The sequence below is a fragment of the Protopterus annectens genome, chromosome 12.part0 (assembly GCF_019279795.1).
Source record: "Protopterus annectens isolate FY-2018-M chromosome 12.part0, PAN1.0, whole genome shotgun sequence".
NCBI lineage: Eukaryota > Metazoa > Chordata > Ceratodontiformes > Protopteridae > Protopterus > Protopterus annectens.
The window spans coordinates 486961249-486987385 of record NC_056746.1 but is presented as its reverse complement, the minus strand read 5'-3'; the positions used below and the strand labels follow the sequence as shown (position 1 = coordinate 486987385).

Sequence of the window (26137 nt, the reverse complement as noted above, 5' to 3'; positions counted from 1 at the left end):
TCGATTTTATCAGTTCGATGAAAGAGCGTTTGTTCTTTTCATCATGCGATAATATATAGATGCTATCATCACCTACCCTATCTCCAGTCTAGTCAAATGGTCCATTGCTACACATTACGTACCCAAACTCTGGAAAATATCACATATCATTCCCCTGCATAAAGGTGGCCTCTCTACAGATGTAACCAACTACAGACCATTTGCCATCCTCTCTCCAATAGTCAAAATCCTTGAAAAAATGCACACACAAACAACTCCTAGATTACCTACTAATCAACAACCTCCACTCTAACTCCCAACATAGCTTTTGACCTAAACACAGTACCACAACAGCACTAGTCAACTTTACCAATACCATCAACCAACTTAGAAATGACAGTCAATTATTCTCCTCTGTTTTTGTGGATATGTCAAAAGCTTTTGACACAGTATCCCACCAAAAACTGCTAAATGAGCTAGCACTCCTAAATGTATCCCATCCAGCCTTGACCTGGTTCCATAGTTACTTAACAGATCACAAGCTGTCAAGTGGCTAAACTCAGTCTCTCCTCTACTACCTGTCTCTGTAGGTGTCCCCAAGGGTCAATTCTCAGACCTCTTCTCTATATTTATATATAAACTATGCACTGCTACTAGTAAAGCCACCATCATCCAATATGCAGATGACACTTTTCTCACCTGTTCAGCCCCTACACTCTCAACACAATGAAACAACACAAAGGTCCTGTCTCAAAGTCAAAAAATATCTCTCAGAGCACCAACTAAAACTTAACCCAAACAAAACAAACCTAATCATCTTTACAAAAAACACACTACAAAGTAATCAGTCCTCCTTTATCATCTACTGCTCAGACAAAACCAGAATAAAGCCCATACAGCACATAAAACTGCTTGGCGCAACAATTGGCAACTCACTCAAATTTGATAAACACCTAGCAATAACCCTTTAAAAAGTCTGTATCAAACTATGGACTCTCTACAGAGCAAAACCATTTCTCACCAGTTCTATCAGACAGACCATAGCCAGGTCACATCTCCTATCTACTCTACTATACACCTCACCTATCCTTACAAACCTTAGAAAATCTGACTTAACCAAACTGGAGGCCTGCTATAATAAAATAGCCAAATTTGCCACTAATCTTCCCAATAGATCTCACCACTGCACTCCTCTACAGGAACTTAACTGGATCAAACTACCTAACCTTTTCAACATTAACCAACTAGCCTTGGCTCACTCCATTATATTTCAGCCTTATAACTGCCCAGCACTCCGCAACCTAGCACAACCCTATAGCAAAACCTGAGTATTAGGATCCTCTGAGAAACTAAAAATCTCAAAAGTCAATAATACCTCTGGAGAATCTCTATACTCACACAAAATATCCAAAATATGGAACACCATCCCCCAAAAATTCTGAACACCACCAATACACGCAAATTTAAACTACTCCTCTGAGACCACCTTAGCAAAATCTGTTTCTGCTCCTGCACTTCCCCTGGTTAGCTTTATACCCCCTCTGTCCTTACCCTCCCAGCAATGCTCCAACCTCTTGACTACATCTATCATTAAAACCATCCAAAAATCCTTGACTGCTTACCTTCTTACTGCAATCCAAATTCTTTCAAACCTCCTCTACACATACAATTCAAGTTCATATAATTCCTTACAGTCCTCTACTGTCTTTCTATACAAATGACTAGTGGCAACCTACCAAACAGATTCTTCTAACTCCATAAACTCTATCCATAACTCGGTTCATTGTATAACTATTAAACCTAACTGTTAAATGATACTTTGTACCTATCTAGTCTGCAATTGGAAGGTGCTCACATTGTTGGCCTATGAATTTTGTAAATGTAACTGCATTTTGATGCATCGTTTTTTTTTTTTGTGTGTGTTATTGTCCTATGTAGTCAAAATGTATTCCTGTCATGTTATTACCTCTTACACATTATTTCTGCATGGAGCTTTTCTCCCCGGGCCTTCACTGAAAATGGGCTTATGTCCCAGATGGACACTCCCGATAAACAAATGTAAAATAAATAAATAAAATTTTGTAATGACTGTGCTGGACATTAAGTTAGGAAGAAGGTCAATTTCAAACCAATCTGAGTAAGAGTCTACTAACACTAAGTAATGCTGACCATTCCATTCGAAAATATCAGTAGCAACCGTCAACCATTGTAATTCAGGAATCTGTTTTAGCTGAAATGGTTCTTTTTGTTGGTGTCGTTTGGTGTTGATGCAAATTGAACATGATAGAGTTTCCTTCTCTATATCTTTTGACGCAGAAGACTAAAATACTATGCCTCTTGCCGTTCTTTTGTTGAATCAGTACCTGGGTGACTATGATGCAAAATGTTGATATATTCCTGTTGTAATGCTTTAGGAATTACCACTTTTGGACCTTTCGTGATGATTCCATCTTTCATTATGACCTCATCTCAGTAAGGAAAATACTGCTGTATGTCTAGTGATAAACTGGCTTGTGATGCTGGCCATCCTTGACTGATAACATTTTTTAGCTTCTGGAGAATTAGGACTGAAGCTGTGTGATTTCTGAGTTCATCAATCCTTGATGATGAAAAATTTCTGACTTCCATAACTTTAAAATCTGCTTTCTTTTTGATATTTGTCTAGGCGTGCGTGACAAAGCATCACCAAGGTATAGATATTTGCCTATTGTACAGACAATACTGAAATGATAGTTTTGCAATTTTAACATCATGCATTACAAGAGTGCTGGGCCTGTATGTATTGACTTTTTTAAAATTGCCAGTAGAGGCTGGTGATCAGTCTCTGTCTGGAAAGTCTGTCATAAATATAATCATTGAACTTCAAACATGCGAACACTACTGCCAAAAGCTCTTTCGCTATTTGCGCATACTGCATCTCTGGGTTAAAGTTCTCAATGCATAGGCTACTGGTATGTCTTCTTGAAGACATGCTGCACTAAGCATCACAAGAAAGAATTACAGGTTTTTTAACATCATAATATCTCAATGTTGGTGGACTAGCAATTTTCTTATTCAGAATATCAAATGCTCTTTGGTGTTGTTCCAACCAGGACCAGTTTACATTTGTGCTTGTCAACTCACATAGTGGTGCAGAAAGCTCACTCAAGTCTGGGATGAACTTTCCTAAATAGTTGACCATACCAAGAAAACATTGTAAAGATGTGACATTCTCTGGAACTGACATCTCAAGAATTGCTGTTTGCTTAGACTGATCCAATTGTAAGCCAGAAATGGTAATCAAATATCCCACATAAATAACTTATTTCAGTTTGAATTTACATTTCTGAGGATTCAGTTTAAGATTTACTTCAAGTCCTGAGATTTCTATTATGTTCATCTTCACCATTGCCCCCTACAATAATGTCATCTGCTATAATAGCACATGGATAACCATAACAATTTGTTCCTTTGCACATTGAAATACTTCACTGGCAGAATTTATCCCAAATGGCATTCTCAAAAATCTGCATGTACCAAATGGTGTGCTGAAAGTGGTTAACAATGAAGATTTGCAATCCAGCAAAATTTGTCAAAAGGAACTTTTTGCATCAAGACTGAAAAAATAGTGGCATTTGGCATGAGAGTAGCTACCTCTTCTACTGTACTAATCGAATGATGAGGATGTTTAAGTGGTTTGTTTAAGTCTCTTGGATCAATACGTATTCGAATATCATATGAGCTTTTCTTATGAGCTATGACCATGGAGGAGACCCATTCAGTCGGTTCTTCTACTGGACTAAAGACAGCTAAATTCACCATTTTCTCTAGTTCTGCTTTTACTTTACTTTGCATTGCTACTAGAATCGTCCTTGCTGGTCTGACAATGAGCTTATTTTATGGTTTAACTTCATGGAATATGTGACTGGGAGTTTGCCAAATTCATCTTTGAAAATATCAGTATATTCACAAAAAATATTCAGTGTAAAGTTATTGTGACTGATCAGACGTATATGGTGGACCTCTTTATTGAATGAAATCAGTCCCATTCTCAAACTGTCTTTGAGACGTAACAGTGACTGCACGTGTCTTTTGACTATGTAAAACTTCAAGTCATAGGTATTTCCAGCAGAATGGCATGAAAGAACTACTGTGCCATCAGTCTGGATCTCTTCACCTCCATAAGAAACTAGTTTTGCACATTTTGCTGAATCAAGTCTCTCACCAGTTCATACTTTGGCAAACATTTGTACTGACATAACATTGCACTTAGATCCAGTGTCTGTTTTAAGCTCTACAGGTTTCCTATTAATTTGTACAGTACAAAATATTTCACTCTTTGCTGCCAATTGATAGTTTAATGTATTAACTGTTTCATCGATCACAAAGACACCATCAACGTAAAAAGTTTGATCACAGCTCTCTATCTGATCTACTTGCTTCTTTGGATACTCTCTTTTAACATAGGTTTGCAACACTTGCACAGCCTTTTGAAATGATTCCACTTTTTACATTTGTGACATAGCTGACCAAAAGCTAAACACTTTTCCTGTTTATGTTCATGGCTGCCTCCACAATTGCGTTTCTGAGCCAGCTAAATTGAGAAGTATAAATGCTTTTGGATGTGCATCTTTATCAGAAAATGTAGCCTGTATGAAAATATCATATTCTTGCTCAAACACTCACCAGCTCTCAGCAATATTATTATCAAATACCAGCGGTTCAGGCCTGCGAAATCCCTCTGCCATAACAATAAAATATGTTTAAATATAAGCATAGACCAGCTACTTGTAATTATGCCCAACTGCACAACAGTCTCTCTGAAATGGCTTTATTTTAACACTGTGAACACTGCAGACACTTCAGATACATTGAAATGTTTTAGTTAATATGAAAAAGGTCATACATTGTGAAAAAATATGGTCATTTTAGCCTTTTCGTATATTTTAAACACTTCAGAAATTATTTCAAACACTTTTATCAATATTTCGCTATTTCAGACACTTTGTTTATCTCGATAATTGTTGCCAATGTTTTGAATGCTTCACCACACATTCGGCAACTGAAAAATCATTTAAATGAATATAAATACCTTTGGATAACCACTGACCTGTTTGCGAGTTCACTCATGTATATTTCTCCACTTCTAACTTCACGGTTCATGGTTTGTAAGCTGCTTCAACTTCAGATCCCATTCTGGCATCGTGTCATATGTCTCATGTATTCAAATGAGACACTGAGGCTGGGTATGTGTTAAAGTCATTTACTGTATATAAACACATCAGGAGTTGTAACTAGAACATGCACTTTGAACTTTGTAAGCTAACTAACCGACTGGATACTTCAAACACTCTCACATGTGCATTTCCATTCATGCCTGCATTCACTCTGGCTGACTATACAAAATGGCACTGATTTTGCACGTGCTCAGTAACTTATATGCATGTACTATCTAGCTACAGTGGCTGACTAGGTTCAAGATGCACACTGATCTACACTGACCACCTGGCCACCTCTTATCTATCTATATTACTCATTTACCAATTCTACCTCAAGTAATGGGGGAGTGGGGTGAGAGCCAGGTGTTGGTTGGCCACTATCTTCATCTTTTGAGGGATTTTTTATTGTGCCGAATACTTATTACTCACAGAAGACCAGACTGCAATATGCAGTGATCTCTACCAAGGCGTTTGCACTTGTTGCACAAGTACTTCCATATATACTTGTATTGTCTCCTGCTGTCAGGAGTGGGCTCACAACTTGACTGTTGGCATTGCAATAAGGGCTGAATCTGGTTACATCACACAGCTAAAGGTTTATAGAGAATCAGTCTATTCTGGGTGATATTGAACATTCCCATACCTAGTACAGTTAAGTGGGACAGCACCCCAACATAGAATTAGCTGAGGACCTAAGCTAGATATATGATTGACATTGCTCATTCCCTTCCAGGCCAGAGTAAATTTTTGGTGGTCACTAAATCACTGTGAGTTACCCCAGCAGATAAGAGAGGTAGAGTGTTTTTACTACTTGTCTGTAAGCCACCTTCTACACTGACAGTTAATTAAGTTCGAAGTGCCCAAGTGCCCAAGAAGTGATTAACTGTTCTGAGCCACCATATCAACAAATGTCATAAAGGAGGTTAGACCAATTTAAAGTTTATATATATACATTTGTTTTAGACATTTTTAACATTTTCAACTTTTTAACACTTTCAACATTTTAAGATTTTTCAGACTTTTAAACACCTTGAATAATATAATATTTTATATTTTAAATAATTCACTACCACTTGATACAGTCATATGTATTGTTATATTTAGATTTACTAGCTATTATCAGTTGGTGGGCGTATATTAAGTGTAAGGTTTCTACTATGTGTTTGACAAGGTTTTTATTAAGTGAAAGTTCTGATATTAGTCTCCAGGAGACATTCTATCATTTTATCATTTCTTAGCAATATTATGGTACCCACATATATATATATATATACTAAAAAACTTTTTACAATTCTTACATATACATTCACATTCACATTTATTAACTAACTCTTTTGTTACATTTATTAATTAACTCTTTTGTTGTGTAAATATCTTTTGTTGTGTAAACATTATTTATGTACCACTTTTTTACCCAAGGTGGCAACTCACTTAGTTAGGAATTTTCGAAAAAGCTTGTATGTCTTCGAAATAAGGGTGTATTTAGAACATTTATTTATTTATTTTGTACCTACACCTTTAATTCCTTGACTGAAGTGGCTTTTGGCGCCATAATGTGTTTAAATTGAAAGAGCAGCAGTACTCCTATGTTCTGAAGAAGTCTGCGAGAGTCAGATGAAAGCGCTTAACCTTGGATGTATTGTTGTCTATTTTTTGTGTAATAAACTTTTGGTTTGTGTCCGAGCCGAGGACTTTTTGTGGTTGCCTTCCACACCAGCTTCACTTACTTACGTTGTTGCCGTGCTGTGAAATCTTCACAGGAAACATTCTGAATTTCTGTGCATTACAATATATTATAGTACTGATGTCAAAAGTGAATGCACTGATTACCACTGTAAATAAGGTTTTCTCACTGACAACATTGCTGTTTGAACAATGTTAATGCATTTTATTGTTCATAAAATATTTATACATGTTAATCTTATGCTTATTAACTTCATTTTTCAGAAACTGCTCTAGAAGGTAAGGATATGTGTAGGCTGCAAGAAGTGTGAGATTCCACAGCACAGTAGAATTAAACATTCAGTTAGCAGTAATGCTGCCCACAGCTTATATCACTAGATGGCATAAAAATGGCATAAAATCAGCCTATCTCTAATTTCTAGTGCCAAGCAGAAATATAATGCTTATTTATTTGTATTCTGTGGTAGAGCACTGATCTCCATGGACCTTTATCACCCTCAGTCCAGGAGCTCTGTCTGGTTAAGTGGCTTGCTCAGAGTCACACAGTTAGGCAATGACGGCTGAGAGAATAAAACTTTGCACCTCTGGATCACAGGAAACAGCTTGCTGACAGCTTCTTAATCCTCTAAGCCAACTGCTAGACACTGGAATGTGCTCAAATGTCATCTGTCCCTGATTTTCCCTCATATTTTTACCTTGTCCCGCATAAATTTGTTTGATTTTCTGATAAATCACTTACGGTTACAGTCATTGGTTTCATAGTTTCATAGGAGATTACTAGTCCAATGGCTTAAGAGCCCTTACAAGCCTAGCCAATTAAACCAAATGTTACCCAGTGTATGATCCCTAGGGGCAAGAGGATGGCATGGATTTGTCCTGGTACCTTGAGTATCTTACAGATTGCCCATGTCCATATGTGAATTTGAGATTCCCCATTCATTGATCCAAACTGCATTTGAAGAGGGCCAGGGAAGGTCTCTGTTTAATGTGAATCGAAAGTCTGTTCCAAAGAAGAGGCAGTCTCTGAGGCATATATTTGTCTCGTCAGCATGTTTTGTTTGAGTTACTGACTAAGTTTAGATTCTTAGATCAGGTGACCATTGTGCTGTTTGACTTACAGATGTGTAGAAACTTCATCAAGGCTGGATTTGTGAGTGCCTCAGGACAGGCATAGGTCACCCCTTAATAGTCGGTAAGAGACAGAGTAAAGGGATAGGGCTTTTAGTCTATCTACATAGGACATATTGTTTGCACCCTGTATTTGTCTCTGTGAGGAACCTCTGTGGACTGTCCAGCTGCTGTAAGTGCCTAATCAAGGATATGACAAAAGGCACATTGTACTTGATTATTGATCTAAGGAGGGCTGAGTACAGTGAGACTATAATTTCCTTGGACTGGGATGCCATACCTTTACTTCTAAGTTGTACCACATAGAAGGACTTCCTCACCACTGTGGACTCATGGTGGTTAAAGCTCAAGTCTATCTATCTATCTATCTATCTATCTATCTATCTATCTATCTATCTATCTATCTATCTATCTATCTGTGTACCCAGATCTCTCACCTGTGAGTCTACTCCTGGGGGTGTGCTATTCATGTTGTACCTTCCAAGGGCATTTGACTTCCCAAAGGGTATGGTAATGCATTTTTTTCGCATTTAGTTTTTGGCCATGGTTCTGGCACCAATCATTTGCCTGATCTAGACTCTCCTGAAGGACATCTACATCATTGGGAGATTCCGTGATTGCCCCTAGCTTGCATTCATCAGCAAACTTTGTCATCCAGAGGACTTCTACATTAGCTTTGACTTCAGAGAAGTATATTCCAGACAGGAGTGGTCTCAGCACTGAGCCTTGTGGCACACCACTAGTAACTGGCCTCTTGCTGGATCTGGATTCACCCACTTTAACCACGTGTCCTGTCCATGATACATTGGCTATCCATATGGTGATGCAAGGATTTATGCCCAGTTTTGTGAGTTTATCTATAATACCTGAGTGGGGACTTGTGTCAAATGCCTTGGCCAGATCAAGGAAAGTGGTATGTACTCTTTAACCCTCACCCATGGCCTTAGTGATTTTCTCAAAGAAATCCACCAGATTCATTAGGCATGACTTGCTCTTGACAAAGCTTAATTGGGATGGGTTCAGTATTTGGATGTTCCCTATATTTGGGTCCATGATTATTCTTTCTATGGCCTTACATATAAGACTAGTCAAACCTATCACTCTGTAATTTCCCGGGTCAGTAGATGGTCCCCTTTATGCAGAGGGATGACTGTTGCTGTCCTTCACTCTATCAGGACAAAGCTTGTCCAGAGGCTGTGGTTAAACAGAGATCATAAAGGGCCTGATCATTCCTGATTTAAGATGTTTAAGAAGCAACGTAGTATATCATCATTCCCTATTGAAGCCATGTTTTTAGCTTTAGAAAGTGCAGTGACAACCTGTTCTTTGGTGAGAACTGGCAATGGAGTGGTAGAAGGTATTTCTTGGGGGAAAACTGGGGATGATGGGGAGATGAAATTTGAGCTGAATTTGTCGGCCAGCTGAGTATACCTGATACCATCTATTACTAATTCCGCATATTGTTGGGTGATGTCCCTAAGACTGCAGACATAACTGAAAAATGCCCTATGGTTATCATTAGCTTTGGTGGCTATTTTTACCTCAAAGTCTGCTTTCGGAGACTTGACTAGTTACTTGATATGCTTGTTTAGACTAATGAGGGACTTTTTGTTATGTTGTGCACATTCTCTCTTAGATTTTGACAATATTTTCTTTCTTTTGTTGTACAACCTTTTAATACCAGAGCTCCACTAAGATGGCTTGATTTTGTGGTTTGACCTGGGTTTATTTTGGTCTGGTACTGCTGTTTCTGTGCAGTTGTTTATATGGTCAAATAGGGCTTTTGTGAACACTTCGGCATAGGTTTTGGTGTTTTCTGCATTTGGAGGAGCTTGGAAACTTGCTATGTCATCCCTTAACAGGTAGTCATTTACTTTACAGAAGTTCTTAAAAATGTTTGGAATTAGGTGGGGGGACTAGTTTTATCTTTATTTCAAGGGAGCCCACTTTGTGACCTGATTTTACCAGTGAGGACATCACACTTAGGGGGTGCAGCACTCTCCCATATTTGTGAATACCAGATCTAGGATATTTGTTCCCTAGTGGGAGTACAGACTAGCTGCTCCAGGACATTTGAATTTAGAAAGTCAAGAAATCTTTGGGCCTGATATTAGTGGTCATGTATGCCTCCCAATTAATGGAGGGGTAGTTAAAATCACCCATGCGTATGGTATTGGGTTGGATGGTGAGTAATTCTAGTAACTTCAGGTATGATATATGGGTTTCCTGGTTCATGGTGGAAGACCTGTAGCTAGCAAGAATACGGTAATGGATTTTTCTCACGGTTAGTTGGACATGGAGTAGCTCATGTATGCCATATTGCCTGCAGTCTTGAGGTGTGATTATTCTTTATGTGGATAGATACACCTCCACCTTTTGCTCTTTCATATTCAGTGAGTAGTCAAAACATACGAAAGGCATTATAGCCACCCACTGTCTGCATGCTTTCTGTGTCTTTTATCCACGTTTCAGTAACTGCACAGATTTCAGCATTCTCCAGGGTGAGGAGGGCTACCAGGGAGTGCAGTTTCTTGTTGAGACTCCTACCATTGAGCAGTAACACCTTTAGCCTGTCCTGAGTAGCTTTTGTTATGCTGGAAGGTTTGTCTGTTTTGGCAATGCCTAAAAAAGGCACTCTAGGGGTGGATAATATTTTGGCCGATATCCAAAAGACTAGAGGTGACAGGTGAAGATCATCCCTATCAAAGCAGCATGGCCTGTTAACCATGTCCTTCCAGGCTGACAAGTACTGGACCCCTTTGGAATGATAGCTAAACCAAGCGTTAAAGTTGATCATTCTCTGCTGGTATTGTGGCATCATCCTTGCATACTGTAGAATGCTGCTCAAAGCAAGGCTCATACCTGCCTGTGACACATATTCTGACAGCCCAATCATGTCTCACTTCATATATTCCAAGGACATACATCTTTGAGTCATACTGGTACTTAGGGGTAAGTGACCTGAGTACTTGCATGATCTGGTGAATCCTAGCCCCTGACAGACAACTAATTGCAACTTTCCTGTTATCCAGCCTGGTAAGAGGAACATCAGTGTGTCTCACATTGGAGTCTCCTATGACCAGAATATTGTGTTGTGGAGTATTTTACCTTATGGGCTTGGTAGTTGAGACCCAATGAGATGTGGCATTATGTGTTGTGATGGGAATTGTCTTGTTTGTGTGCATGCAGAACTTCTGAGGACTGTGCCTGAGAGGCCTTTGAGGTTTGGGTAAGTTACATGTGAGCACCTCCGTATATGTGGATCTATGTGTGTGGTCCTTTGTTGGTGCAGTGAGTGATGTGTGTGAGTCACTGAAAACCTGTTAGTTTCTTTTTGTGTCTTCATGTGAGAGTCTAGCCTCCAGCATCAATGTATAACTACATCTCTCACATACTGTATTTGTCTGTTTGAGAATTAAGTGGTTGTCAGTGTACATAAGGCAATTGTTACATTGCCTCAGGATGCCCATGTCCACCGAACTGGATGCAGAGATAGCGGAAAAGTGCCCATCCATGGCTGCAGGTCCTAATGTGTACTTGCAAGGGATAGGAATGGAGGGTGTTTGTAACCAGATGAGGGAAGGATGCTTACTTGGTGTAATCTGCAGCCACCCTAATCAGTGATGTTGCACAGTGCTCAAACCAGATGCTTTCTGAGCAGCAATAGTTTTGGGTGCTATAATAAGGTAATGAAGACCTAAACAGTCTTAACTAAATGTGTAAATGTTTTTCACCAACAATTTCCAGATCATATAGGTGAAATCAGCCCTCTCCTGCCACAAGAGTGCAAACTTTAACCCTCTTCATGTAAAATGACTGGTTTGGAGCCCAGGTGTTAAGAATCTCAAACAAATGTCCAATGTTAACTATGAAACACAAGCAACAATGTATTTCAGTGCAGAGCAGCAGCCCTTAACAGCAGTTTGAAAATGTAACTTTAAACATTAAAGACGTGCAATAAAAAAAAACAAAACAAAAAAAAAACAAAGCAAAAACAATAAATAGCACAGTAAACTTTCACAGTATAATGAAAATAAGCAATGTCTCCAAATGTTTGCATCTGTACAGGGCACTGGCACAGCAAGCAGTTCTGTGCAAATGTGCCACATTTATACCAGAACTGCAAATACAGAAAACTGACTAGTGAGTCCTATGGCCAATAAAATGACTACACTTAGAGCCCTTTTCTGTACTTCCCAGCTCAGATAGACCAGGTAAACACTGCCAATTTTCCCAGTCCTCCTAATGAAAAAGTACAATAAAAGAGTGTCTGGAGTGAAATGCCACCACAAACAACCTGAAACTTCAAGGAGGGCAATAAGTAATTCAAGATAACAACAGTGTACTTTAAACAGCTTATAAAGGTGTGGTTATTCAGTACAGTACTTCCCTTTGTAGAAATGAGTGAAGAGACAACTGCGGTGGTGGTGCTGCGGTAGCATTGTCGCCTCACAGTAAGACATTGTCCTGTTCAATTCTCAGCTAAAGCGTCTTCTGTGTGGAGACTTGCGTGAATGGGCGTTCCTTCATTGAAGGTTGTGCGTCAGGGCTGGCAACTCAGTACGTAAAAATCTACTGCCAATCATTAGCGGACTGGAGTTCCGCTGTGGCGACCCCTAACCGGGAAAAGCCGAAAGACACAACAACACTCAGCTGCGCAGAATTTATAAAGGATCTAAAAATAAGGTAAATTGATTAATAAGCCCTTCAGCCAATAAAACAACTACATGCAGGAATCTCTACTGTGTTTTCCCAACCTATATAGACCGGGCTACCACCCACTGCCACTAGATGGAAAACTCACTGTCCTCTTGATATAGAAATACAGAGATTAGCTTTTTACAGTGTAAAAAATGTACTACTATATCCAACAGCTAGCAAGATAATGCAGTAGAACAGACAACGAGGGGCAAAATGCCTTTTTAAAATAAGCACAAGAAAATGCAGATAAAAATTCAAGATATAAATAGTAGTATAGAAAGGGAGGAGCTTAAAAAGCTCAATTTACACTAAGAGTGGACAGCTTAAAATCAAAAAGTTTAAAATCAGATCAGATCAAGGACTGAGAGGGTGGGTGGGAAAAATAACCACCAGGAAGTCACCAACAGTGCTTGTAGCTTTTGCAGGCCTTGAATCTTATCAGAAAAGACAAAGACACTCACAGATAGATAGTTTCTGTGTATTTAAGTATCACTCAAGAGACAAATTAACCAATGGAAAAAAAAAACAAGCGAAATGTGCAACCTAGGTGATATCTGACACTTAGAACAAAAACACCAGGCTAAGCAGCTTTTTAAAAAAGAAAACAAAAATGGAGCAGGTAAAACAGATGGCAGCTCTATCGGTTTAAGCAACTCACAGACACAAAAAAATAGATTTACTTTCCTAGTCGCCGATACTGCTTGTATTTTTTCCCGTCCTTGAGTCTTACCAGAGAAGTCAGTCAATAATGCCAGAGATTACAGTTCATACTATTTGCATGTTGTTCTATTAACTTTTTTAGTGATTGATTTATTTATTTGACATTTATTTTCCAGGATGGTCTGACTGGGTTGCTGCACATTTTCCATGGAGGCACAGGGAGAAAAGCTACAGATAATAGACAACCTTTATGCAGAGTATGTGATCACATAACAAAATACAGGTCTTATACTATATACAACAGAAAAAATGCTTATAAAACACCACAAGGCAAGAAACAATTGACATGATATAGACTAATTACACCAAGCATGAAAGGCATTTATACTGTAAACGTAAAATAATATTTGTATGCTTACAGTAGTACAATAAAGTTAAAGTTTTCTATACTATATACTACAAGTGAGACACAGTTACTGTACTATATACTTAGGTGATACTTCTAAGATAAGTTGAATAAGAGTATAATTGAAAAATTGTCCTGGATTTTCAGTATTTTTCCCCCTCAGAGGTATACTTAAAGTTGTGCTGAAACAAGAATAATAAACCACAGCACAGTCGCCATACAGTTCTAACAGCATAAAACAGCTAATAATGACAAATGTGGGTGTGTCTGCTAAAATATTTTAGTTGTCAAAAGAGCCTGCAGAAAAAAAATGTTAGATTGAGGGTATATACGTTTGTTTACAGATTTATATTCATTCAGGAAGTTAGAAGATTTCACTTCTCTTTGTTGTTTAATTAAGATTGTGAAGCAGATATACAGTGGTTCTCAAGGGAAAATAAAATTCTTTTTTAGGACATTCCTAGCCTCAAAGTAAAACAAGATATTTTGATTAAGAAGTAAGCACCCAAAGTTAGGCTAACTCATAATAACAGCTTACCTCTGTCCAGCAGAAAATGCAGGACTATATAAAGAACAGTAAGCATTGTTAAAACATTGATCATCTGGACAAAATGTTCACCTGGTTTGATTTTTACTCTTCACTGGTGAGAATGTAGGTGAAAGCAAGAGATACAGTGAGCTCTGGAAATAAAACTATTAAATGGAATTTCCTCATTGCTATGGTCATTTTCATCTTTTGTTAAAAAACAGCTGAGGAGCAGAGTAAACCACCTTCAACCCAGGATGCACCTGGAATATGCTGGCCAAGTCTCAGTTGCCTGTTTGGTCGTATAACGTAAATAAATAAAAAAATGATGCTATAAGCTATTATTCAAGCAAAGATCAGCACTAAAGCAAGCATTTATCATTACTTAATAATATAGCAAACACTGCAGTCTACATATGACATGTTGTAAACTACTTGTATTAAGTTCATAAGGTGCTGTGAATAGCCCAAGCTGTGAAGTTATGACCAATAAAGAGTTTGCAGGTTTATAAATGAAAAAAAAAACAGTTTTTAGTTTTGAAGTAGGTGACTGTGCAGGCATCTTAGAATATTGCCTCATAAATGTATTCTTTGTAACATTTTAAGTTATTGCTTGCTTTCAAGTGCACTTTGCAAGCAACAAGTGTGTGTTGCAATTTGTATTGATGCCTGCATATCTCTACTGATGTCCATTACTTTTTTAAGACAAGAGTCAGAAAAACACAGCAATATCAGGAGCAAACATACAAACATTCACCATAATGAATGCAGGCTTACAGCTTTGTGAATTGTAATGTATCATTCTGTACATTATTGTGTATTTCAGTCTCAAAGTGCAGTTTTCACTACTGGTCTGAAAAAGTGCCCATCTCAAATAATAATACTACCCATTTGTTAACCAGGTAGGTCCACAGTCCATTTTCAAGGGGTGACCCAGGAGCAACATCTGTTTAAGTGATTTGCTAAAGGTCACACAGCAGGCAAAGGAGGGTCGAGAGAGTAAAACCCTGTACCACAGGAGCTATAGCTCACAACCTTAACCTCTGTATCAACTGCTAGGCAAAATGCCACATCTCAATGGCACAAGCCTAGCATATTTTATAGAGAAGGACACCTGTCGCTGTCATGCTGAAAACATGTGATGAATAATTGAAAAAATGACAAGCTAGGGTCATTAGATGAAACAACATGAAAAATAACATTGATGCAAGAACCACATAACCATTAATAACATGGATTTCTATACAAAGTCTGAACAAATCTGGGGTGAATTATTGTGAATTCATTGCTCTAATTGTCTCTCTGAACAGTGACTTGGTAGAGTTTCTGATTCTGATTGTGTATACAAAATGAATGTTTGTAACCAGTTTCCATGTGTGCTAATTACATCATTATTTTAGTTACATATGTAATAATGTCTGTAACCAGTGCCCATGTGTACTAATCACTTTGTTAGTTTAGTTACATATGTAATAACGTCTGTAACCAGTGTCCATGTATACCAATCACTTCATTATTTTAGTTACATACGTGATAATGTTTAATGGAGGTTTTCTTTTAGGCCACCACTGAAAATGGACCTCAGCCCAATAGATATCCTCTCAATAAAAAAATACATGCATACACACATACATAGTTAATATCAAAAGTTATTATACTTCGTATCTCAGCTTGTATTCTTCTTTTCAAGAGGTGTTCCTGGTCTTGAGAAGAAAAAGATAGCTCTGTGATGTTAGATAATAAATGTGGTCAAGATAAAGGCTGACCAGTACGGGAAAGGTCAGGAGATGACCTAGGGAATGAAGGGGGGGCTATTTATTGTAAAAACATGAAAATAATACTTTTCTCCTTGAGGACTTTGACAAACTGGAACCATGATATTGATCAAAATATCATAAAGTGACATTGGGAGAGTTATCAACTACAGTATTGTAAACATACTAAAAATATCTTTATTTCAAAAATAGTCAGCAATATATTTGTACCTACCAGTGTTTTGAACTGGAACAGGGCCTGACATAAAGGGAATGATTACCCCGGTGCCTTTGGTGTAGAAAGCTAGGAAAGTGCAGATGGCAGGCATGAGGTCCTGTTTATTTTTTGTATATATTAAAATGAAGACATGAGTAACACCAGTCAAACTGCTGTCTTTTGTTTTTATTTGTTATCGCAGGTATCGTCACACAGTCTAATAAAAATAAATACAAGATGTTCTCTTTTGGCAGCCCCTTGTGTATAGTCACTTGAAGAGTCTTGTTTTGGAAAATGTTAATAACCCAAGAGAAGGCCTATAAATAATTATGATATTGTTAAAGCTACTCTTCAGCAAACAGTGTTTGCTAGCTACTTATCCGCTTTCTGATCCATCTTACAGAAAAAGATGCACTATTGGGTTCATTTCGACAACATTGAGCTGACATGTAACTGTGTATGATCTATATATCCAGCCTGCACTATGGTCATGAAAATTGTAGGAGTTTTAAGATATACCCATCTCATTCCAATGTAACCATATGAGTATGCTGATGTGTAAAGGTCAGCGGTCTGTCTGATCTGGATGAAGTTTGCAGCTGACCCCCCCCCCCCAGCTTTACCCCATTCCAACTTCCATCTGCCCGAAGCATCCCTGAAATATTCTGTTGACTTATACTCTATTGCTGTGTCTGACACTATGCTCCTGGGCCCTTCCACCTTCTGTGTTAAATAAGAGTTCCTTAAATCTGCCTTAGATCTTTGGTGAGTATAACTGCAGGGTAGGGAGATAATAAGTGACTACAGCAAGGACATTATGTAAACTAAGGGACAGGCAAGAAGTATGCTGGTGTATGTGTGTGTGTGTGTGTGTGTTTGGATTTATTTGTGTAGGAGAATGAAAGATGGGAATGCCTATGCCAACATGATGCAAGGCTGCCTGCCAGAGGTGATTAGCACAGGAAAATACTGATTAGCACTAGCTGTAACATCATGCGATTCAGAGACGTGCAGATATAAACATTTTCAGTAGCTCAGGACAGCATCAGAGGTGATTAGCACAGGAAAATGCTGATTAGCACTAGCTGTAACATCATGAGATTCAGAGATGTGCAGATATAAACATTTTCAGTAGCTCAGGACAGCATCAGAGGTGATTAGCACAGGAAAATACTGATTAGCACTAGCTGTAACATCATGCGATTCAGAGACGTGCAGATATAAACATTTTCAGTAGCTCAGGACAGCATCAGAGGTGATTAGCACAGGAAAATGCTGATTAGCACTAGCTGTAACATCATGCGATTCAGAGACATGCAGATATAAACATTTTCAGTAGCTCAGGACAGCATCAGAGGTGATTAGCACAGGAAAATGCTGATTAGCACTAGCTGTAACATCATGCGATTCAGAGATGTGCAGATATAAACATTTTCAGTAGCTCAGGACAGCATCAGAGGTGATTAGCACAGGAAAATGCTGACTAGCACTAGCTGTAACATCATGCGATTCAGAGACATGCAGATATAAATATTTTCAGTAGCTCAGGACAGCATCAGAGGTGATTATTGCAGGAAAATGCTGATTAGCACTAGCTGTAACATCATGCGATTCAGAGACATGCAGATATAAACATTTTCAGTAGCTCAGGACAGCATCAGAGGTGATTAGTGCAGGAAAATGCTGATTAGCACTAGCTGTAACATCATGCGATTCAGAGATGTGCAGATATAAACATTTTCAGTAGCTCAGGACAGCATCAGAGGTGATTAGTGCAGGAAAATGCTGATTAGCACTAGCTGTAACATCATGAGATTCAGAGATGTGCAGATATAAACATTTTCAGTAGCTCAGGACAGCATCAGTGGTGATTAGTGCAGGAAAATGCTGATTAGCACTAGCTGTAACATCATGTGATTCAGAGATGTGCAGATATAAACATTTTCAGTAGCTCAGGACAGCATCAGAGGTGATTAGCGCAGGAAAATGCTGACTAGCACTAGCTGTAACATCATGCGATTCAGAGATGTGCAGATATAAACATTTTCAGTAGCTCAGGACAGCATCAGTGGTGATTAGCACAGGAAAATGCTGACTAGCACTAGCTGTAACATCATGCGATTCAGAGATGTGCAGATATAAACATTTTCAGTAGCTCAGGACAGCATCAGAGGTGATTAGCGCAGGAAAATGCTGATTAGCACTAGCTGTAACATCATGTGTTTCAGAGACGTGCAGATATAAAATTTTCAGTAGCTCAGAACAGCATCAGAAAAAGTGTTCCAAAATTACAATGCAAAAATGTTGGAAATCACAGGCTACATACCTGCATTTAATCTGAAAAGTGAAGTTTACTAAATTTCATTATTTTGATCTCAAACTTACCATGTCATCACATTTTAATGTCACTTTGCGAATGTGAAGTTATTTTTAAACATACAAAAATCGAATCACTTTTTTAGAACCTTATACCCAAAAAGCTAATTTTGGTTTAGTGCATAAATTGTCTTTGCCATTGCATGTTACTTGTTACTACTACTATTTATGAGCAGGAATCATAAAAAAACTGTTCTGTCATTCAACTTGTTTACATTTCAGCTTTGCAGTGTTTCTGTTGAAGCACTGAGGTGAACTAATATTTCTATGAGCCATAACACTAATGCCCTGAAGGAAAATATTTGTGAAAAGTGTAATTTTTAAACTTCTGTGGCAAGTGACAGGAATATGATTCATAAAAATTTTATAAAATGGACCAGGGAAGAAAAGTACTATATGTTCAAATGCAACAGACAGTCAGATAAATGTGAAACTCAACTTATCAATTTGCATAAATTTAAATGTCTCCCAAATTTGCAAAACATCCCCAGTGTAATTTTCACCCCTTCCCTATTCATAAACACCACCAGTGATTGACGTGACAATGACTGATATCTCTTTCTCCCTCTGATATGACCAACCACAAACCAATTTATGCTGTAGTAACAATTGTCTGACCTCAGATGTGAGCCAACTGCACTGTTATGATACTTAACATATAGACATAAAGGAGAGATAATGTCTGAAGTCATCACAGACAAAAGTGTTCAGTCAAGGACATTAACCTCCTCTGACATTCATGCATGGCTGACTGCAGAGGGCTACACATTTGTTAAACTAAAAGGTGTTAATCAGTTCATGTTTCATCTTTATAAATGAAACAAGACGAAATCTGAGGGAAGTCAAAGCTTGCCAGAGTAAACAAAGTAACAGGCAATTATTCTGCTGACTAGAACAACCTCTGAATTTATTATTATATAGGTATTGTGATATCAGCTGAGAAAAATTATGTAGGTTTTCACTTGAAGTTATGAGTGTCATTGGTTTTAAAAAAGAATTTTATAAAGGAGTAAAAATGCATAATTAGACGAACAGGGTCTATATTACAACGTTGAACTTAAAGGAGTCCGAATGTTGTAATATCGAACCCAAATGTTCGGAATATGAAAATAGAGAAGCCCACAGTACACAGATTTTTTTTCCCAGGGAAAAAAATCAGTGGGCCATTTTCGGGGCTTTGCTATTTCCCCTGTGGTGTGATCTCAGAGTTGGCATATTTAAGTAGGGGGGTGTGGGGGTGAAGCCCCCCACATTAGTTTAAGTTTAAAGTGTGAGCATTTTGTTTTTGTACTGGAACTGTTCTGTGTTTTCATAATTCTTGGGTTTCGAACTTCATAGTTCGATATTACATTGTTTGAACTCCTGTGAGTTTGACGATGTAATATAGACCCGGACGAACATCCTCATCAAAGAAAGCTGAAAATTGCAAGTCACTTTATAATACCAAAATTGATAATATGAATAGTTGCCTCACTGATCGTAGATATTTAAACAACAATTATATTAACAATCTATTATACTAACAGTTGCAAGTAGTGAATTATGACAATGCCCCAAACTATCTTTCAAAATAAATGAGCAAATCTACTCATTGAGTCTCCAACATGCTTGCATGGTACTTTTTGCTTAATATGCTACTTTCTAACAAGTACAGAGTCCTGGAAAACATTTGGTAGATATTCAGAGATCCTGCAGAAAAGAAATGTTGGTCATATTGTGTCAGAAATGGCTAAATCAAAATGCAGGTATGCACAAATACACACACATACACAAGCATACATGCACACACACACACATACATACACACACACACACACACACACACACACACACACACACACACACACACACACACACACACACACGTGAAAACACAGAACAGTCCTTTGTCATGATCTAAGTGAGTGCACATTAACCAAACACTTTAGTTCTCTTCCTGGCAACTAATAGATCTCAGACTAATATACATAATAAACAGTCCTGCATCGGTGAAACAACACCACCTAATTTCTGTCCTTACACGTCAGCTCTAGATACAGGGCCAAAATTCTGGTGTAAAATTGGATACAATCCATACAATGGCCCAAGTGTCCTTGGTTTGATTAGTGGCCTGGGTGTCTGAGTCACTGGTAGTGAGGTATAAGTGGGCCTATCCTGGGTGGGGGGGCATTCTTTGATGACACTCCCTGAAGGGAGGCATGGTCCAAAGAGGGGAGTAGCTCTCAGACATGAATAAATGAGTACTTGGGAGGTGATGCTGAAACAAGAAGATAGGTCATAAAGAAATAAAAATCCCTCCCAGAAGAAGCAGTCACCAGTATGACCCTCCATGATGCCCTTAAGTTCCATACCAGCCCCAGCCTGGAATCAGAGAAAGTCTGGGGTGAAAGGAGGATCTGGCTGACCTGGTGAGGGACTGGACCACTGGGATGGCCAGGAGACATGAAGCAACTTGCGGGTAACAATAAAAAAAGATTCTGGTGTAAATAATACCTACAAGTCTGGAATTTCCTGGTCTGTTAAAGGCGCAGGCACTTTCATGATAACGTATCTTAAGCTAACCTTATTCTTCCACTTTGCGCAGCAATGAAACCTAAATATCAGCACTTGTACATTATTTTATAGTTCTCATATTTTTTGTACATATGTGTATGTGTGAGTGAGTGTGTGTGTGTGTGTGTGTGTGTGTGTGTGTGTGTGTGTGTGTGTGCGGGCGCACGTGCGTGTGTGTATCAACATATGTGCATGCAAGTGGCAGTTTGGCCAACACACATCTCTTAGAAAACATGAGCATTGTTTCCTTTGTTTCTTTATAGAAATTACTGTAACAACCTCAAGTCTCAAAGATGCCATGGCTCCAAATCCATCCAACAGCAATCAATACCACATGGTTGTCACCTGCTCACTGTTGGGACTATGCATCATCTTTTGTGTTCTGCTGGTAGTTTTGGCCTACTTAATGAACAGGAGAAGAAGGGAACACTCTAAATGTAAACCCTCACCAAATGGACAAACCAGTAATGGTTCATCAAAAGGTATGTATGATGTGACCTTTTACTTTATTTACCTTAGTTTTTATACCACTACAGGGCAAGAAGAAGATACCTACTTTACTACAGTTGCACTGTAATACTCTTTGGCTGGCTGAGCATGTATCATACTGGTCAACTTGGATAAGTTAGGTTGTCTATCCACTGGTGAGCTCCCACACGTATTCTAAGTAAAAATGCCCTACAGAAAGGTGTCAGGAAAATATTGAGCTGCAGAAACCAATAACATGGGTTTGATTTATAAAGAATCCATTTTTTTAGTCTGTGACCCTAAGCAGGCCACTTACCTGTCTTATACTCACATGTCACACCTGGTAACAATGTTTTGCTTATTGTGCTGTTTCTACTAACCATTTTTTATTGATATGCTTTGTTAACCAGGTTGTCCAATTGGGTTGAGATCAATTTTCATTGGGGGCCTGGAAGTACTTTTTCAGAGTCACAGAGTAGGCAAATGGAGACCCAGAACTACACGATGAAACTTGTTAGCAGTTTGCAGCCTTAATTAGTTGCACTGGTCTACCAGACACTTTTCCTCCTGCTTTTATGTTTTAGATTGTGTTCGCTTTACTTGAGTGATAAATAATGCCACTAAAAAGTCAGTAGAATGCCATTTTATCTAATATCATCAGAGGTAGCAGTGGATGTCTATTTTCCAAGTGGACTCTTATGTTGTCATTTATGGCCACAAAAAATCTCTAGTGCTAATACTTTGACATGGTGAACTGCAAGCCAGTAAGCATAGCAACAAAAATATGTAAATATTTGGGCTATAGATGCCACTAAGACAAGGGAAGCTATTTTCAGAATACCAAATAACTCATTTGAGCTATGGCTGGCTGAATAGAATAAGATAAACGTTATTGAAGCAGACAAACAGATGTATAACAGGTTGTGCTGTGCAAAAGATTCAGATTGGAAAAAAATGGCTTTGCCATTTCCAAACTAGTTTTAAATTCTGCAATACAGACAAGTTAGATTTATAGCATATCAGTATATCTCATACATATTCATTTATATTTCCTGTAGTAGTTTACTTCCTGGATTTCAGTGGGGCCTATCAGCATCTTATGCATGACATCTTTAACCAATCAGAGTATCAGTTCTATTGATTCCAGTGGCAGTTGTGAGCAGCAACTGCATTTGGGCAACTGGCCATGGAGAAAAATGACAGATTAGATCCAGCTGATCTTCTGCACTGCTGGATCACAGAATCGGACTCTTTTATGACATTTATGGGATTACATCTTTTACTTATTTATTCACTATTTGGGAGTCTGCATGTCCTCCCCACAGTTGAGTGGCCTCCGAAAGACATGCATGAATGGGTGAGCCTTCGTTGAAGGTTGGACATCGGGCTGGTAACTCGGCACCATAAAAATCTACTGCCAATCATTAGCGGACCAGACTTCCGCTGTGGTGACCCCTAACAGGGAAAAGCCGAAAAGACAAACTTATTAATTCACTATTTGTTAACCAGGTAAGTAGATGGTCTTTTGACCCTTTTCAGCCATGACCAGAGCTGAAAGAGCAGAAAATACACAATGGTCTTTGCAATCAACAATACTATGGAGAGAATGAGTACATATCAAAATTCAGAACATAATGTTAAAATTCAGTGTAGATACAGTAAAATTAAAAGATCTAATCCTTTTTTTACATTTTAACATCTTAAAACTATTACTCTACAAATATGTCTATTTTGCTTGATTGAGGCATAATACACAATGATTATGGAACATTTAAACATAGTATTTTCTATGATTCTGTGCTTTCTCTGACCTAAAGTCACTTAGATGCTATATTTTAACATGTTTAAGTCTCTCTGAAGCAAGTCATATTTTGTAGCATGCATCTGAACTTTTACACAGAATATTTAAATTCTGCATGCACTGCATAATATGACAAAATGGGTTTTAGCTGTTAAGCAAAACACAGCCATTTTTTTAAATGAAAGGCAAAAACATTTTTTACTGAAGTACAGCAAAGCAGAATTCAAAATAAAATGAGTTGTCTGACTCATAAAACAAACATTAAACAGGAATTTACAATCTTTCAGGAAAACAAAAAAAAAACATTATTTTTAGGTTTCTATCTTCTTGCCTGAATCATTAAATAGTTTCTCATTTTAGTATGAAAGCAAAGACAGCTCTGCAGTTCAAAATTTGGGCTTACAGGCTGCTTTGAAACTCAATTCATGCTTCCCCAAAACATAAACAGATATTTTACTTTTGCAAAGAGACAAGTTGAGAAAAAAGTTGCCACACTTTCACCTGTGTCTTCAGAACTATGACCAGTTCACAAATCAGCAGAAACTACACCAGCCTCAGTTGTTTACAGCAGAGTCTTATACAGGTCCAAAAGACTTCTTGTAGCTTCCACAAAGAGCTCATACAATTTCAACAAACTCCAGAAGTTTTAAGCAACAAAGTAACAGTGCAACAAGGACTGCTACTCAGGTAGGCTTTGATTCGTGTTAAAACTTGCCTACGTCTTAAACCAAAGCCTCTGCACTATACAAGTAGCTGATAGCCTAAGAATGTAGAACAGTGTATTCATAAATGGGGCAATACCACTTTTAAAACATTGTATAACCTAACCAGGAAGAACAGGTGGGAGATAAAGACTGCAACAGAGTTGCCAAGATGGCTTCCTTACTAAGGAAAAGATGAAGAGTGAGGAAGACAAATAGTCTGGTTTAAATGATGTGCCCTGTCTGGGGGTGGTGGCATTCAATTTGATTTATCTTAGACATATAAATGCTAACAAATCAGGGCTGATATATTTTCTTTCCCCTTACCAGTAGACTCTGCTTGGTCTGTCAAAATATGCAGAGTTGCAGTTTTATATGAACACTTCTCTCCGTTTTTTAAATATGTGAAGAAAATGATTTATTTCTTTGCACAGAATTATTAACTCTCCTCTTGTTTCCTGGATATCTCATTCCCTATGGTTTATCATCATCAGCCCCCTTTTTCCCATTTTTCTACATGGGGTCGGGGTATTGTGCTAACTGTCACCAACTCTCTTGATTCAGTGCCACACTCCTGCCTTACTCAACACTCATGCCTGACTGTCGCAGATCTTCTTTCACACAATCCATCCACCTCTGTGCTGGACGCCCTCGCTTCCTCTTACCTTCTTCCTGTCTGTCCCAAATCTTCCTCACCAGATTGTCTTCTGCTTTCCTGCATGTGTCCAAACCCCGCAATCTGTTCTCTTTGATCTTTTCTGCAATTGGAGCTACTTTGGCTTCTGTAGTTATGTCCTCATTTCTTCGTCTGTCCCACAGTGTGCATCCTACCACCTTTCTCAGGCACTTCATTTCCATCACCTCTAGCTTCTTCAACTGTTCTGTCTTTACTGCCCAGGTTTCTGTACCATACAGTAGTACTGGTCACACCACTGTTTTGTACACCTTACTTTTCAGGTTCTTTGGCATTCTTCTGTCATATACTACACCTGACACTCTATGCCAGTTGGCTGCAGGCCCTCTGATTCTAGCTTTGACCTCTTTATTCAGACTACCATTCTCCTCAACCACCCCTCCCAGATACTTGAAGCTATTTACCTGTTCCACTATCTTCCCTTCTAGCTCTATTGTCAGCTTCTTCTGATTTCCCCAATTTGCTGCCATTACCAATGTCTTATCTTAGTTTCATCCCATGTACCTTCAGTTTTTGCATTCCATTCTCCTATCCTTTGCTGAAGTTCTAGATCAGAGTCTGCCTGTAATGCCACATCATCTGCATATATTAACTTTGTGGAGCTGTCCCCTCCAACCTGTTTGCTAATGTAGTCCATCACCAGTATGAACAGAAGTGTTGCCAGAGCTGAACCCTGGTGTACACCCACTCCCTCTGGGAACCTCTCTGTGAGGCTGAACATTGTTCATACTTGAGTTACTGGGTCTTACACATAGCCTGCACTAATTCTATCAATGTGTCTGGGACTTCAAACCACAGCAGTACTGCCCAGACCAGCTTTCTTGGGACTTTGTCATATGCTTTCACCAAGTCAAGGAATGCCCAGTTGGACTCTCTCCTCATCTCTAGCTTCTTCTCAAGTATCTGTCTCAGTGCAAACATCAGGTCAATTGTGCTGCATCCTGATCTGAATCCAAACTCTTATCTCCCATCTTACATTCTACTACTCACCCTCTCCAGAACTTTCATCCAATGTGATAGGAGTTTGATGCCTCTGTACTGCCCACAGTTGTGGATACCCCCTTTGTTCTTGTACACTGGCACTAGTATACGTATTCTCCAGTCATCTGTGATATGTCTTTCTCTCCACACTGCTATTAGTACCTCAGGAGCCATTTCTCTCCTATCTCACCCAGCATCTTTATCATATCTGCTGTGACCTCATTTGAGCCTGCTACTTTCCCTGACTTCATTTTCCTTAGTGCTATTCTTAACATCCCCTATCTTCTGCTTGTATTCCCTATGGTTATTAA

The 26137-nt window shown here is 38.5% G+C and overlaps 1 protein-coding gene across 1 annotated transcript in view; it reads left to right on the top strand.

Annotated features, from left to right (window-relative positions):
- Positions 1 to 26137, top strand: part of TNFRSF13B (TNF receptor superfamily member 13B) — a 141397-nt gene that overhangs the window by 80515 nt on the left and 34745 nt on the right. The window contains exon 4 of the mRNA XM_044090550.1: positions 21445 to 21663. Coding sequence (XP_043946485.1) covers positions 21445 to 21663 — 219 coding nt within the window. The remainder of the gene's footprint in view (positions 1 to 21444; positions 21664 to 26137) is intronic.